The sequence below is a fragment of the Melanaphis sacchari genome, unplaced genomic scaffold (assembly GCF_002803265.2).
Source record: "Melanaphis sacchari strain LSU unplaced genomic scaffold, SCAv2.0 Contig12_pilon_pilon, whole genome shotgun sequence".
Lineage (NCBI taxonomy): Eukaryota > Metazoa > Arthropoda > Insecta > Hemiptera > Aphididae > Melanaphis > Melanaphis sacchari.
Genome location: NW_020270527.1, coordinates 1,965,576 through 1,982,106, shown reverse-complemented (window position 1 = coordinate 1,982,106; position 16,531 = coordinate 1,965,576). Strand labels below are relative to the sequence as shown.

General features: G+C 25.3%; 2 protein-coding genes across 3 annotated transcripts; both read left to right on the top strand.

Annotated features, from left to right (window-relative positions):
• Positions 1-2,333: 2,333 nt before the first annotated feature.
• Positions 2,334-7,191, top strand: LOC112591150 (nucleolar MIF4G domain-containing protein 1 homolog). The gene is made up of 12 exons (XM_025334861.1): positions 2,334-2,556; positions 2,635-3,026; positions 3,128-3,657; positions 3,730-3,870; positions 3,928-4,093; positions 4,587-4,711; positions 5,313-5,506; positions 5,617-5,804; positions 5,895-6,073; positions 6,152-6,316; positions 6,380-6,511; positions 6,574-7,191. Exons 2-12 carry the CDS (start codon positions 2,642-2,644, stop codon positions 6,841-6,843), a joined length of 2,475 nt encoding a protein of 824 aa, XP_025190646.1. The 5' UTR covers positions 2,334-2,556; positions 2,635-2,641; the 3' UTR covers positions 6,844-7,191.
• Positions 6,833-13,771, top strand: LOC112591151 (guanine nucleotide-binding protein subunit beta-2). Of its 2 annotated transcripts, none has more exons than XM_025334863.1 (8): positions 6,833-6,920; positions 7,016-7,093; positions 10,806-10,951; positions 11,098-11,231; positions 11,489-11,654; positions 11,981-12,185; positions 12,279-12,495; positions 13,245-13,771. In XM_025334863.1, exons 2-8 carry the CDS (start codon positions 7,025-7,027, stop codon positions 13,349-13,351), a joined length of 1,044 nt encoding a protein of 347 aa, XP_025190648.1. In that variant the 5' UTR covers positions 6,833-6,920; positions 7,016-7,024; the 3' UTR covers positions 13,352-13,771. The 2 variants fall into 2 exon arrangements, with proteins under 2 accessions (XP_025190648.1, XP_025190647.1); XM_025334862.1 differs by having other exon boundaries at positions 6,842-6,929.
• The last annotated feature ends 2,760 nt before the right edge of the window (positions 13,772-16,531 follow it).

Genomic DNA, 16,531 nt, shown 5'->3' with positions numbered 1-16,531 from the left:
TTTCTCAACCTATGGTACGTATATCATTAGTGGTACAAAGAAAGCTAAAAAGTAGCTAGTGAAGAAAAAAAATATTTATCATAAAATAAAATATTATTTTGTTTATTTAATTAACTAAACCTAATAGCCAGTTTTACTCATATTAAAGATAGAAATTTAGATAAACGATAATCTCTATAGTATTGTAATACTTATTGCTTGGTCGATTTATGCTTTAACAAATTGTACGTACTAAATTTTACTTTTATTCCATAAATGTTAATATTCTATATTTCTATACAGAGCTGGTAAAAATGTATTATTGTTTTATAAGCAAATTGTAAGAAATTCCTGTTTTTAGAAATATTTTTGTATAAATATCTACAGAGTAGACTATGGACCACTAAACTATCTAAACCAGCCGATTTTCAAAGATAAATTATAAAAAAAAAAAAATGAATTATTATTTATTATAATTAAGTACATAATTTCAAACTTGTCATTTATTATTTTTAAAGTATGTCCTCCAGAAGCACTCTTCTAGCTTATTTTGTATATTTTCCACTGACCACTACACGGTGTATCACTTCCAAAGGTGTATATTTTCAGGAGTACGTATGGCTTTTTTCGTATAGGCTTCTTTTATAATACAAAACACGGTTTTTCAAAGTCGGTTATACATATTTAATTAATCTAGACCGATGGTATCGAATCGAGGTGTTTAAGATTAAAATGAAAACGAAATGAACACAGTGCAACTACCGAGCTACGTAACTCATTATTTTTGTAAAACGGTTTTATCGCATAAGTGCGTTATTCGCCACTCTAGTCTCTACTGTTCCATGATTTCTAAATAGTACGTAAATGGCAAATTATCTTTGAACTTCAAATATTTAGTAAGAATTCTTATCTTAATTATTTCTAAGAAAATCTATTTTTAAAATCAGCCGTTTCAGTGCTCTACTTTATATATGTTTATATTATATATATTATTTATTATAATATTATATATGTATATAGGTATATATAATACTATATAATATATATATAAATGTGTATGTTATGAACAAAAATATAATTTAATTTTTAAAATATATTATAACAATATATTTTTCATGTGTTAAATGTCATAGGAAATGTCATTAAAAAGGGGTCAGATTCCAAAATTGGTCTATACTTTAGTCTACTTATATATATTATTACACCTATACATATGTAGCGTCGCGCTGGATAGGCAAAGTAACGGCCTATCGAGTTTTAGGATTTCTAACTTTGATTACGAATACAACAACTGTACCTACGATTTAATAATTCTATTCAATTATATTTTCTCCTAATGTTTGTACTAATTTATCATTTTCATAAAAAAATAAAATTACTATCAAACATTATAGTATATATAATATGCTTATTAATTATTATAAAAAACTTTAACGAATCATCCATAACTAGTTACAAAACAATAAACACATTATTTTTAGTGTAGAGTAATCAACATATGCTTTATATACCTACTAAGTTTATAGTACATATTTTTATTTTACCATTTCAAAAGAACTTCTATAGGTATATCGTAGTCTCTACGTTTCTAAATTAATGGTTAAATTTAAAATTTGTGGACATGTGGACATATGGTCTCCAACTATGGGGTAATGCCAAAAAATCTAACCTCAACAAAATACAAAACAAAAATAAAATCCTACACTCCGTCACCAATGTCCCCCCCCCCTTATATCTCTAATTTAGATATAAACTCAGACTTAAAAATGAAAACTATACACGAAGAAGCTAAAACCTTTTACAAACGTTTTTTCAACAAACTGTCTGATCACTCAAATCCTCTGATATCCGCTCTAGCCAGTAGCCACTCACACAATTCCTGGATACCCTCCACGACATTAAAAAAGAAACTGGTGCAGAGATCTTCCTAATGAATAACGAAAAAAAAATAGATAATAAATAATAATTAAAAAAATATATATAGTTACACCTTACACATACATATATTTAAGCAAAAGGAAGTGCGATCACTGGATGGTTTCTTCCCTCACCCTATTCATGTTTTTTAATATAATGTAGCACATATTCTTATTATACCTTTGGGTATAGTCGTATAGATTATATATTCTCTAATAATTAAAAATAAAAATAAAAAAAATTTTTAAATTTAAATGGACATACATTAAGTTGATGTCATAATATAAATCCTAATCGTGTATTTGTGTGTGTCGTATAGGTCAAATTGTACATACCTACTTGTTTATTTTGATAAAATCCTCGTGGCCAACTTGTCTTGATAACGATATCTGAACGATGAATGTTGATAATATTAGTAATCACTAGTTTCGAGCAAACCGGCATGCAGCAACTGTTAGATGCTGATGAATGTGGGTACCTACATCATTAATTTATTTTATTGTATTCGTGCATTATAAGAACTAAAATCTTTAAAGAAATCTTACATTTGACTATTCATTATTCGGTTATTTTTGATATTAATTATTTTATCTTTCATTAATATTAATTTTGTATTTTTGTGTAAGTTACAATTCTATCAACAACATCGTGATACGAAATGTAAGTTTTAATATCATAATAGATTTAATAAAATAATTATATGTGTGTGTCTAACAGTATTTAATTTTTACTGGTTAGTTTCACAATGAAGACCAAATCATCAGTGAAAACCAGCTCAGAACAACGGTTTGTTTTCAAATCAAGAAAAGCTGAACGTAAAGCCATACGCCAAATGAAAAAACAAAAAAAAGGACACTTGCAACAAATTATAACTAAAGAAGTTAAAGTACAAAAGGTAAATGCCAATAAAAAATTACCAAAAACGTCTAACACTGACTGGCGAGTATTGGATAGAAATAAAGAAAAAGTTGAAGAAATCAAATTACAAAAACAATTTGAGAAAAGTCGTCGTGAGCAAATGAAACATGCTAATGAAGATGAAGATAAGGAGATCAAAAGATTGGCCAAACATTTAAAATTGGACAAGAGGAAAACAGTTGGCAAATCTTTTATTGATGATGGACTTGATTGTATCCTTTTTTAATTATAAAACATTAGGTAGGTTGTAGGTATCTGTTTTGAATTTTTCTAGTTTTCATAAATAAAATAAACCTTAATAACTTATAATCAGACTTGTTGGATGTATGTGATCCCGAAACACGTAAGAACTGTTCATCTTTAAAAGAAAGTTTGATGGATATAGATTCAAATTTTGATGATGATTATAATACTGTTAATGCTTTAAAAAATAATAAAGAAAAGAAACAGCCAGAAATTAAATCCAAAAAAAAAGTTACTTTTGAATCATCTGATAACTTATCTAATAAAAATACTTTTGATTATAAATATGAAAATGAAAATTTATCTGATGAAGACATTGTGGACGAGGAGTTTGAAGATGAAAGTGTATCTGGTGAAGAAACTCTTGATGAAGAATATGATGATGAAAGTATGTCTGACGAAAATGATAATGATAATAATGGTGATACATTTAACTACGACTATGAAGAAGAATTTGATTATAATGATGAGAAAGAAGAAACATTTTCTGACAGTGAATCTGATGATGAAAATGTATTAGAGAATAACGATGATAAAAAACCTATAAGTATGAAAGAAGATATTTATGGTAGAATAAAGAAATCTGATGGCACTATAGTGGTAAGTTACTAGAATTAAATATTCCCTATTAAAAAATTTAATTTTGTATTTATCCTTGTGTTTTAATAATAGGAACAGTCGATAACTTATGTGCCTCCACATTTAAGGAAAAAACAAAGTGATGAATCTGAACAACTTAAACGTCTCAGGCAACAAGTTAAAGGGTTATTAAATAGATTAGCAGAAACTAATATGCATAGCATTAGTAGACAGGTGAATACATGAATTATTATTAATTTTTATAACATTAGTTATTTTAATTATTTATAGATTGAAGACTTTTATCAAGTTAACAGCCGAAACAATATGAACGAAACACTATATAAATGTATAGCTGATGCTATAATACGTTCAGAATGTGTATCACCTTACAGAATAATTGTAGAAAGTAGCACATTAATAACAGTTTTACATACAAATGTTGGAAGTGAAATAGGTAACTAAAATTATTTTTATTTTATAAATTAAATACATTTATGAGAAGTAATGGTCAATAAAATAGAATAATTAAAATTTTTTTTGATGTAATAAATATATTTTTTTAAGTCTATATATATTTTTAAATAAAATTGTTTATACAAATTAAGAATAAGATGAAAAAATATATTTGGCATATCAATAATACATATCATGTGGTCATAGGACAGTCAACATGTTAATTATTTTACATAATAATCATACAAAATTGTTATTTACTATACTTAATATAAAGATTTATAAATATAATTATGTTTTAGATAATTTATCATTGCAATTTTCTTCTTATCTAAATTTTTTATTTAACACCATTTATCTATCATTCAAGTGTATTCATAGAAATCTCATCATTATAGTCTCTACCAAGTATATACTGTTGTTGGTTTTATGTTAAATTAAATAATTTATGTTATTATTTAAAAAATAATATTTAATTGTATATTGACTTTTAGGTGCATTTTTTTTACAAAATTTGGCAACCAAATTTAATACTCTTATTGAGAGTAATAATATAAAAGTTGAAGATAAAGAATTAGATAATATTGTCCTATTATTATGTTGTCTATATGCTTTTAAAGTAAGTAAAAATCATTTTAACATTAAATAAATTTCTAATTGATTATAAACTTTATTATAATTTATTTATCTATTCCAAAAAAAAAAAAATTAAGTTTTTATTATTTATCTAATTAAATTGCCATGTGCAAGAACAATAAAGTTAATCAGGTGCAATATAATATTGTTGATATTAGCTTACTTATTAAAAATATATACTAATAAATAAATATAAGTATACATAAAATATTAATAAATATTTAATTTTGTACTCCATCTGTGAAGCAAAATATAGTCCTTAAAACGTATGATGACATATTTTATCACACAAATCAACTATTGATGTTCTAACATAGCTTTTCAGCTGGTTATTTTTCTGTTACAGATTTTAAATGTATTTCATGTTAGTGATAACTGGTAGTTTTTGTTTAATTGTTTTTTTTTTACTTACAATCTAAATTTAATGCAATGGTTAATTTTTGAAATAAAGTTAAATATTTATAATAATCTTAATCATGATAGTTTATTGTAAACACGTTAAATTCTGATATTTATATTGTTGTTACTTTTTATTATTAAGTTTTTTTCAATTGCTTTATAACTATTACATTCTATTGTTCTAGGTATTTCATAGTGGTTTTATTTTTGAAATTTTAAACAAACTACTTAATAAGTTTGAAGAAAAGCATATTGATTTAATTCTAAGTATCTTAAAAACTATAGGATTTAACCTTAGAAAAGATAGTCCTACATTAATCAAAAAATTGTTATTAGATATTCAAAAAAAAAGTTCAGATATATGTGGATCAACGACAAAGTACAAATTGAAGACATTTTGAATAGTTTTTTTTTTTCAATTTATAATTAATATTTTTTATTTTTTTATATGTATGAATTATAATTTATATTTTAATATTTTTTTTTTAGCTCTAGAGTTAAATTTATGTTGGAAATTCTGTCAGCAATTAAAAATAATAATGTAAATAAAATACCTACTAGTTCAGAACAATGTTATTCAACATACATTGAGCAAATACAAAAAGTTATACGTACTTACTACAAATATAATAAAACTCCAGCAGAATTAACTATATCCTATGAAGATTTACTTAATGGTTGGTATCATTTTTGTTATTTTAAAAAACCTACATTAACACACGATCAAAAATAATATATGTATCTTTTATTTTTGTTATAATTATCAGCTGATAATAAAGGCCGTTGGTGGATTGTTGGTTCAGCGTGGAAGGGTGATGATCAAAAAAATACTAATAACCTACAGAAAAAAGACATGTATGATAAAAAATTACTGGATATGGCAAAAAAATATCGTATGAATACTGATACAAGAAAAAACATTTTTTGTATTTTATTCACTGCTGAGGTATATTTGTTATTTATGTTTATTTTTTATAAAAAGAATCATGTTATTATACTGCTGTTAATTTAAACTTATTTTTAGGACTATTTGGATGCATTTAACAAGCTTGTTCGATTAGGTCTAAAAGGTCTTCAACAAGAAGAAATTGTCAGTGTCTTAATTCATTGTTTATTAGTTTATAAAATGTATAATCCATTTTTTGCTTATGTAGCACAACAATTATGTCAATCCAACAGAAAATATCAAGTACCTATTATTGAAAACATCTTTTATAATCTTATTATTATCAATTATTAAAATTACTTTTAGGCATTTTTCAAAAAATCAATAAATGTGCGTTTAGAAGAAATTGACAATCTGAAAAAAAATCAAATACCAATTTTGGCATCATTTTTAGCACAAATGTTACGCAATCATTCACTACCAATCACAATTTTAAAAGTAATGTTTAAATACAACCTTTTTAAAGTAATACATGTGTGTAATAAATCATTGTTTATTAGAATATTGACTGGGGAAGCCTGAACAAATTGATGGTGAGTTTTGTTCGACAAACTTTAATCAAAGTGTTACAAGATATTGATGAAGAAGAAACAACCAATATATTTCTAAAAGCATCAAAAAATCCTACTTTGCAGTTTTTCCGCGAAGGCCTTACATTATTTTTAAGTCATTTTCTTATTAAAAATGCTTCAAAAGACCTAAGTGATAATAAACTAAAATTGTTAACAAATAGAGTAAAAGTTGCACAAGCTGCATTAAACCGCTGTTAGTATGCTTGTGTGTACTACACGCATCTAGAAGCAGAAGCCCTGTTTTGCCTGTTTTGCTCTAATTGGATTTAAACTTAGTAATGACAGTAATAACATTAAACATATTTTTAATGATTCACTTTATTCTTGTCTTTTGTGAACGTAACATTTCATTATTTTATATTTTTACTAGTTATTAATAATGCCTCCAAAAGATCCAGAATTAATTGCTCTTAGAAAAGAACTAGAAGATTTAGTTGCAAAATGTCAGGTAATAACATTTGTTCACTAGTTTAACTGTATATATGTACATATTATATATTATGTATAAACACATTTATTGCATTATGTTAATTTTAATTTTTTTGAAATAAACATACATAATAATTTAATTTGCATTTTCAAGATATTTTATTATTTTTTAATTTTGCTTATCATTCCTTTATTATATGTTTATATTTTTTTATGTTACAATTAAGAAAATATGTGACATTTTGAACACAAAATATTTAATAAATTAAAATAATATTACAAACATTTAATTAAAATTAAAAATTATTACTCTACCCTTTAATAAATATTTAACGAAATAATAAGTTATAACCTACTAATAAAATAGAAAAAAAATCACTATAAATGTGTTAGTACTGCCTGTAGCCAGTATATGGTATTAAAATATATTTATGTACCTACTAAGGTTTCATATTGTACAAAAGAGACAACTATTGATTTTTAAAAATGCTAGTATATAATATATACTATGTAGACGTAATATTATCATTAGTTTTAAAAATTATAAACCATCCATATGATTTCTTCATTATAATATAATTTTCATAGTTAGAGCCATTTGCTTTATGATTTTTTTTTTTTTTATAGTTTTCTCTTGTAAGTTGTAGATAAGCATATATTCTTATTAAGTATATTGACAGTGAAACCTGCTCAGTTTCAATGACTGCCAATCCAAATAGTGAAGACTAATTTTAACTACAGAGTAAATTTAATTAATATGTTAATAAATTCTATAGTTCTATTTAAAAGTCCCACTTAATGTATTGACTTTTAACTATAAAACCTGTTGGTTGTTATAACCTTAACACAGTATAAATGCACATTTATACTGTGATACTATTTTACATTAAACTTTATGCCTATTGAGTAGAACATAAATATAAAGTCCAAAACAAGACATTTGTCTTTAAAAAAAGGTAGATAAGTGAGTATTGCTCTACTGTACATGCCAAGTGGGTGTCTGTTAAAAAAAGTCTGTTAAACCTGAATTTAATGGTAAATGATTGAATACGAAAAACGATTTTGAATGGAAACAGTCTTATCAGCTTATATCACCAAATGATAATGGTTTTTTAAAAACATTGTATTTATTATACTATTATAATAATATATGTCTATGCTATATTTTATCAACTAATATAATTCAAAATTTATTATTTAATAACATATTTCTGTAAATACCGTAAAATAGAAAAATACAATAATAACACCATGAATAAATAATACTTTAAAATAAACAAAAAATCTTATTGTGTATTATAAAATTCATATAATAGTATAAAATATACGAAAGTTTAAGTTCCCTCAGTAATATTTTTAAATTATAACAAAATAATTAACATATCATTATTTATTGTTTAAATAGGTAATTTTGTCTAAATTGAAACTTAAAATAGTAATACATATAAAATAAATGTCTTAATATATTTTTTAGATTTAATGGTTCCAATATTAGTTACTTATGAGAAATCTTATAATAAACTTTCAAAACTTAAGTAGGTACCTATTAAAAGAAAATTTTTTGTGTATTTTAACTACAAAATAGTAGTTTTTTGTAATTTTTACGAATTTTGTCAACATTTTAACTTCATATGCATACAAAAATAATTTATACCTATGTATTTTTAATGTTTTTTATAGAGGTATAAGAATATTCTATGAGGTTTGATATTACATTTTTAACCGTTTCTACCTGGCAAATAATTTTTTTTGGTCCGCTCAGAATCTAAAATATTATAGTTCAACACTAACAAATTTAACAATACAAATAGGTAGATATTACAAAATTTTAAAAATTTTGATAATTTTGACGTTATTGCAAATGTAAATCATTAATAAAATGACCTATTTATATTTTATATTTGCTTTTATGTGCCTTTGCGTAATGAAAATGTTTGTCAGACCATTAAATTGTCGTTGCCGTATACGTCTGATGCATACAATGTTCAAACAGATACCTACGTAATAATAATATTACAAAGCAAAATAAATAATATCTATTCAAATCTTTTCTTTCTAATGATAAAGATATTAGTTTTTAGTAAAAATTCATCAATTCTTAATCATTTTTATAAAATATATAGAAAAAAATAGAAACTCAGTTTAAAAAATGATTAAAAATAAAAAAAACGAAATGAAAGTTTGATTTTTAAGCTCTTTAGTGTATGAAACAAATGACGTTGGAAAGCAATGTTGTGGAAAAACTAAAAAAAAAATTAAATTTGCGTTTAAATTGTGAATGAATAATGAGTAGGACCTGGGTTTAAATGCAGTAAAAACTATTAAAAATAACCAAAAATATCTTCAACGCAATAATGTACCAAGAAATGACCCAATTTTTTTTTAATAGGCACACAAGCGAGACGAAAACGACAGTTTAACTTTCACATTCTTAAAACTTCTTTATCTTGACTAATTTAACATAATAATAAAAAAGTATTGAACTTAGGCATGATAAATCAATAAATAGTATAGCTGTACTCAAAATAAAGGCGATCTCAATGTAAGAATATAATCTTAACTGACCGATTAGTTTTTGTTTGTTTGATTCCCAATAAGACACCACATAAATCTCTATAGATAGGTAATTAAAATAAATACGTCATATCTCATATTTTCATTAAAACATTATGCCTTTGAGGTATTTGTTCAATATGAAATGATAATTATGTACTTGAAATGATATCTGTTAAAGCATCCAAAAAAAAATTTCACTTTGTATTGAAAACCGGGCTCATAAGTATTGATTTTTAAGAGGAGCACTTCATAGTCAGTTTCTAAGACATTTAAAAAAAATTTAAAAGCACAAAAATATTTAGAATTTCAATACAACTTTTAAAAATTGACAATATTTCTTCCCGTCCGTATCACATAATTATTATAATAATACTCAACCATCAAATTTTCACTATAAAATTGTGAGGTTCCCTCACACTTATAGACTGTAGAGTGTAGATACTTAATTAATATGTAGCTGGTATACGTACATATTATGATATAGCTTATATAAGAATTTAGTTTAATATTATAACAATATTTTGTTAAAACAAAAATATAAAAACAATGATGTGTCTGAAATTAGAGTTATTAGGAGATGATTGTCATAAAAATTCATTTCCAGAGCGGAAGAAGCACACTGTACAGTAGTGTAGTAAATTTTAACTTTTTAAATACTCCTCTCCTCTTCTTAAACTATAATATACGTTAAAATATGTACCTAACGATATGGTATGCAATAACTTTAAAAATGCAATTTGTTGTAAAGGACTAATTACTTTAGTTTTTAAATACTAATTATTATATAAATTAAATTTTTGTTTGTCTAGAATACGAAAATTTTCTTAATTAACTATTTTCATAAATAAATTATACCCATACACATTTTTTAAGATTAGGATTTTGTTTTGTTTTTAATCTGGCAAATTCAGTTTTTTTGGCCGGTGTTATCTTATTGGTAAGTCTGAATAAAGTTATATAATGCAACAAAATTTAAATTATACCATTATTTTTAAAAAAGTTTACAACTTAAAAAAACCAATATCACGAAAAATATCCATTATTTAGAAATTTATCAATAAAAAAAAATTTAAAAATTATTTATTTTGAAATGGTATTTTTACAATAACTTTTATGGTTTAATTCAAATTATTTAAGTATCAAGACTCAATATTGTCTATTTACCATGATTATAGCAAGACCAAAAAAGCAAACAAGACAAAACCATTGAAGAAATATCTGATGGGATGGCTGATGTGCCAAAGTGTAAATTGGTCACTAAGAAAATGCTCAAAGGACACATTAATAAAGTGAACTCTGTCCACTATAGCGGTGATAATAGGTAAAATAAATGTTTAAAATAACAACCAAATGTCCAAATACCAAAACATAATATACAATATACTTACCACTATTCTCGGAATCTACATTATAATTTTATAATGAATAAAACATGATGTCATAATAATGAAATAATTTATTTAACAGACACGCAGTTTCCGGATCGCTGGACGGCAAACTTATCATATGGGACACATGGACCGGTAATAAAGTACAAATCATACCATTACGTTCAGCCTGGGTTATGTCTGTGGCTTTTGCACCTACGGGCAATTATGTCGGTTAGTATACAAATATTATATAGGTTTCAATATATTCTATCAATCGGACGTCGAATACGTATACCAAGCGAAGCAATTCTACTAATTTTTATTGAGTGGTGGGTGGATAGATGGGTGTGCCGTTAGTCATAAAACGTGTTGAGGGTGATGAATATGAATACAAATAACGACAAAAAGCAATAAAATTCGAAAATATATGATGACACCGTTATTTTGTTTTTAAATTTTACTTGAACATAAAAATATGTGTTTTGCAGCTTGTGGAGGAATGGATAATATGTGCACTGTTTACGATTTAAATAATCGTGACTCGAATGGAGGAGCGAAAATGGTACGCGAATTATTGGGTTACGAGGGTTTTTTGTCTTCTTGTCGGTTTGTCGACGATAAAACTCTAATCACTGGATCTGGAGACATGAAACTGTAACTATTTTGCATCTAAATTTATTACCTATACGTATAATTGTAATGCTTTTTTTGTATTATATGTACTTAACATAAATAGTAGGTACACACCATAAAATTATAAAACATAATGTGATAAAATATAATTTAGTAGGTAAATGGTATATACATTATACTGGTATGTACATAATGTACATACCTTTGTACCCCATGCTGAGCCTACAGTAGAAATTAATTCTAATTAAAAGTTAAACTGGTTGGATTTGAATTTATTGATTGTATACGTACTTACTTATTAATGTATCAAAAAAATTTATTAATTTGTTCGTGTTTTAACTACACAGTTGTATGTGGGACCTGGAAGCTGGTAAAAAAACAAGTGAAATAGAAGCCGCCCACTGTGGAGATGTCGTTTCTTTATCATTGTCATCTGATCAAAATATTTTCGTGACGGGCAGCGTGGATAAGACTTGTAAATTATGGGATCGCAGGGAACTGAAATGCAAACAAGTGTTTTTTGGACATGAAGCTGACGTGAATTCTGTTTGTGTATGTTTCTTTTAAATTTATAATACTTGTTTAGTTATAATGTTAGCAATTATAATTTATAATAATGATTAAACGTCTTGTGTTTTGTTACAGTTTCATAACAGTGGATTTGGGTTTGCTACAGCTTCGGAGGACAAGTCCGCACGTCTATACGACATTAGGTCTGATCAACAAATCGCTATGTACAAACCACCAAATTCCACTTCAGGATTCACTTCGTGTGGCCTATCGGTATCCGGTAGATTTCTGTTGGCTGGTAGCGATGATAACTCGATTCATGTGTGGGACACGATGAAAGTCCAACACAACGGTAATTATATATGTTATCCATGATTAGAAAATTATTATTAGTCATAAGCTCATAACACAATTAATCTATACGATAACTTGAGTTCAGTTAATAAATATTGGTGATTCAATAATAGTGACCCAGAATTGGACATTTCTATTAACATTTATACACGCTTTAACAAAATTTAAGTTAATAGGAAAATTTCGTGTAGACAAATTATTAATTTAATCTATGTATGTTACGCATCATGGTTGGATTTAAAAACTAATATGTTGCTTAGTTGAAATCTTGACAATCTAGTATAAATACTTAAGTAGACATTTGAAAATCACAGATGATGCTTTAATAGCATATATTATTTAACTTCAGTCGTGTAAGTTTAGAAAGTGAGTAAAATAATTAGTGTTCCGAATCTATATAATTTCAAATTTTTAATATATTTTGGAATTCTGTGTAGAATTTTACCAGTTATCACTAACAACTATGTGAATGTACATATCTACCTCCGGAAATATCACAGTATCACACCTACATGTAAGCTCACACCCTTCTAAACGTGCCAAGCGAGCCACTACAAAATACTGAAATATTCAGGTGACAGGTGAAAGGATCTTCATTTTTGAGAATAAAAGGGTTTCTCGCAAGTCTCAGGATGTAAGTCCCATAAACTTCGATGCATTTCAAAATCCAGCCATGATAATACTATAAACTACGGTCTAGAGATGCACCTAATAAATAATAATATACGTTATGTTTTACTACGGCAGGTACTTTAAATGGACACGAGAACAGAGTGACTTCTTTGAGTGTATCGTCGAATGGTATGTCTGTGGTCACGAGTTCCTGGGACATGAATGTACGTGTTTGGGTTTAAACGTGGAAATTGTTACGTACTTATGATTACCTAAAATGACTTATGTTAAATTCACCTAATTATAGGTAGATAACATAAATATATATAGTTACACTAAAATTTATTGTATTCATTCAAATAATTAAAACCAAAATATGATTTGTAAAATATCGAAAAACTATATTATGTATAATTACATGCTTATTCAACGATAACGCGACCTTAATACATTTCATCATTATTTGTCACGCTTTCCATCCTCTCTACTACCCATAGTAAGTAATATTAAGGTATTGCGAAAAAATAAAATCGTCTAGGTATTGTATCTTTGTAACTATCAACTGTCAGTCTATAATGTGTTAAAGTCTCGTTACCGTTACACAGTGTTAATTTTACTAAAATTTTAAACACAATACATATAATACTAAGTGAACTATTATGATTTTGAGTTGTCTTAATTTTTGTTTATTTATTATCATTCATGCTAATATCATTTTTTTTGGTCAGTATTAGTTTATAATATTACAGATATTTATTCATTAAGCATATGTTTTGTCTTAAGATAATAATCATAATGTTAAACATTTATTATCATTTATTGATGTAGGTAGATATATCATAAATATGTAAGGTATAACCACATTATTAATTATAACACTAACTAGTGAATAGTGATGTATCCATTTAACAATGTACCTATTAAATTTATTATTTGACCATTGGTACCTAATTCCATTGCATGTTATATATCCGTTATTAACAACTAACCAATATATAAGGTGATTATTTTAAAGGTAAAAATGCATTTTATTTAATAGAGAAATAGTATTTAAATTTGGAAAAATATAATTTTTCTTACTTATTTTATTTATTTTTTTTTTTTTTGAATAAACAATGTCAATTGGGGATATTGAAAGGTTTAATTATTTACTTAATTTAGTCATTCAAAATTCACATTTTTAAAATAAATTATATTTTTATTATTAAATTGTTTAAGGTTTTTACTTTTTTGAATGAAATTTTACATTATTAATTTCATCTATTAAAACAGAATATTTGTCTAATAATTTTAATATATATAAAAAAAAGAAATTTAATAAAATGAATAATTAATTAATAATTAGTTATAACTTATAATTACCTATTTAAAATACAGATGAGCGGAATAGTGAAATGTGGACTGACAGAGTACGTATTTTTTCGGAGTTTTACTACAGTGTTCTTCCACTCCTATAATTAAAACTTTAAATACATACTAATTATTTATATATATAATTTAAAGTCCATTAACTCGATTTAAATTCCATTTATATTTACCAGTAATGCTGCCATCAAGAAAAGTAAAAATATACATTTTTTGAAAAAAAAAAATTTTAAAAAGAATTTTCTGTTGTGACTTCAAAATATAAAAAAAAAAATCCAAAAACTAACGCTTTTGTAGAAAATGACTTATTACCTTTAAAATCACTTTGGAATCTTTGAATACTTATGTAATATATTAATACGTATAATAAATAGTAAATATAAGCTAATCAATGAATTAATATTCATTCAATAGGTACAATACATTTTTAATTTATGGTTTCTGGGTAGAATATAATAATATTAATATTAACTTATAGCTAAGTAACTATAAGTAAGGAATTAAATAGGTATTTATGTGGTGTACATATAGGGGAGGAGGCAAAACTTATAGTAAAATTTCATATTCACTTAAAAAGTTACAATACATTATGTCATAACGTATGTAATATGTGTAAGCCATAATTATGTGGCTACTACACAATTGGGATATGTTATCCCAAAATTTAACACTTTTGGGCACGAAATAATATAATACGTTTGGGCACTATTTTTTACGATGTCGTAACATGTTTAAGCAACGACAGTATTATAAATTATAATTTATAGATTATGTTGATTTTTATAAACGTCAGAACGTAACGTGAATATAGGTACTTTTTATATTAGTATATAAAATATAAATACATTTATAAGTTAGAAATCATATATTGCATAAAAATGAATTAAAACTAAAAATTTCTAATAGCGCGTCATGCTAACGGTGTGTACGAATTTTAACAATGTAAATCGATAAGAAATTATAGTAGCTTCAATTAATTCGGTACCACAGACAATGTAAAAAAACCATCTGTAATTTTCTACCATATTTTTATATTATTTTATATTTACCATAATTTTACTAAATAATTACACAAATTTGACGTAGGTATCATATTTTTCAAATTTTCAAATAATTATTATAAATATTATTTGTACCTTTTATACTATTATAATTTATAGTAAATTATATATAGGTAGTCATTTATATTAAAGTCCTTACCCACGTTATTCAATGGAAGTAGCAAGATTCAGTAAAATAACTTTAATGAGCGTTAATGAATAAGTAGAACTTACCATGTTCGGAGGAACTTGTTCAGTCATTCGATAAAAAACTATTTCCAATTTTTAAAAAATAATTATGATTATGAAGCTACATCTAAACAGATTGCTGATTGAGTTTAAATTGTAAATAAATATTAAACAATACTTTTTTTTTTTTTTTTAATTTCCACTGTTACTATTTGTATACCTGTATGCTTACTCTTTAGTTTTGATTATATATGTAGCATACTAATATATCAGAGATGAATCGAAAAGGGTCATGTTACATGGGGTTGTGAGTTGTGATACTCGGCAGAAATATTAGACTTTCGGTCGGCAATCGGCACTCAGCACATAATATGTTCAACATTTCTAAATCAGCAATAAAATTATTAAATTATTTTAATGGCTACGCCATATGTATCTGTTATATCTGAGATACATACATTTTAAAATCTTTGATCAAAATTATTTGAGGAAGTGGATAGTTAGGTACATAGAAATGTAACGAGATTAAAAAGTGATAACAATAATTTCATCATTTTATTTCGCTAAAACTTAACAAAGAAAAAAATGCGTTTTATTATTTTCTTTTTATTGGATTGAACTATCTCTATAATAACTTGAATATGTATACCTAAAACATAGGATTTTGGAATTTAAAATCAAAACATTAGTCAGCTTGACGTGTCAGTTCAAAAATCTTAACCAGCCCCTGTAGGCAATAATCTATACGACTAAACTATAATTATATAGATTGCCAGATTGTTCTGTATTATCGTTTATTTTAGGTAGATACATAAGTACGTTTATTAT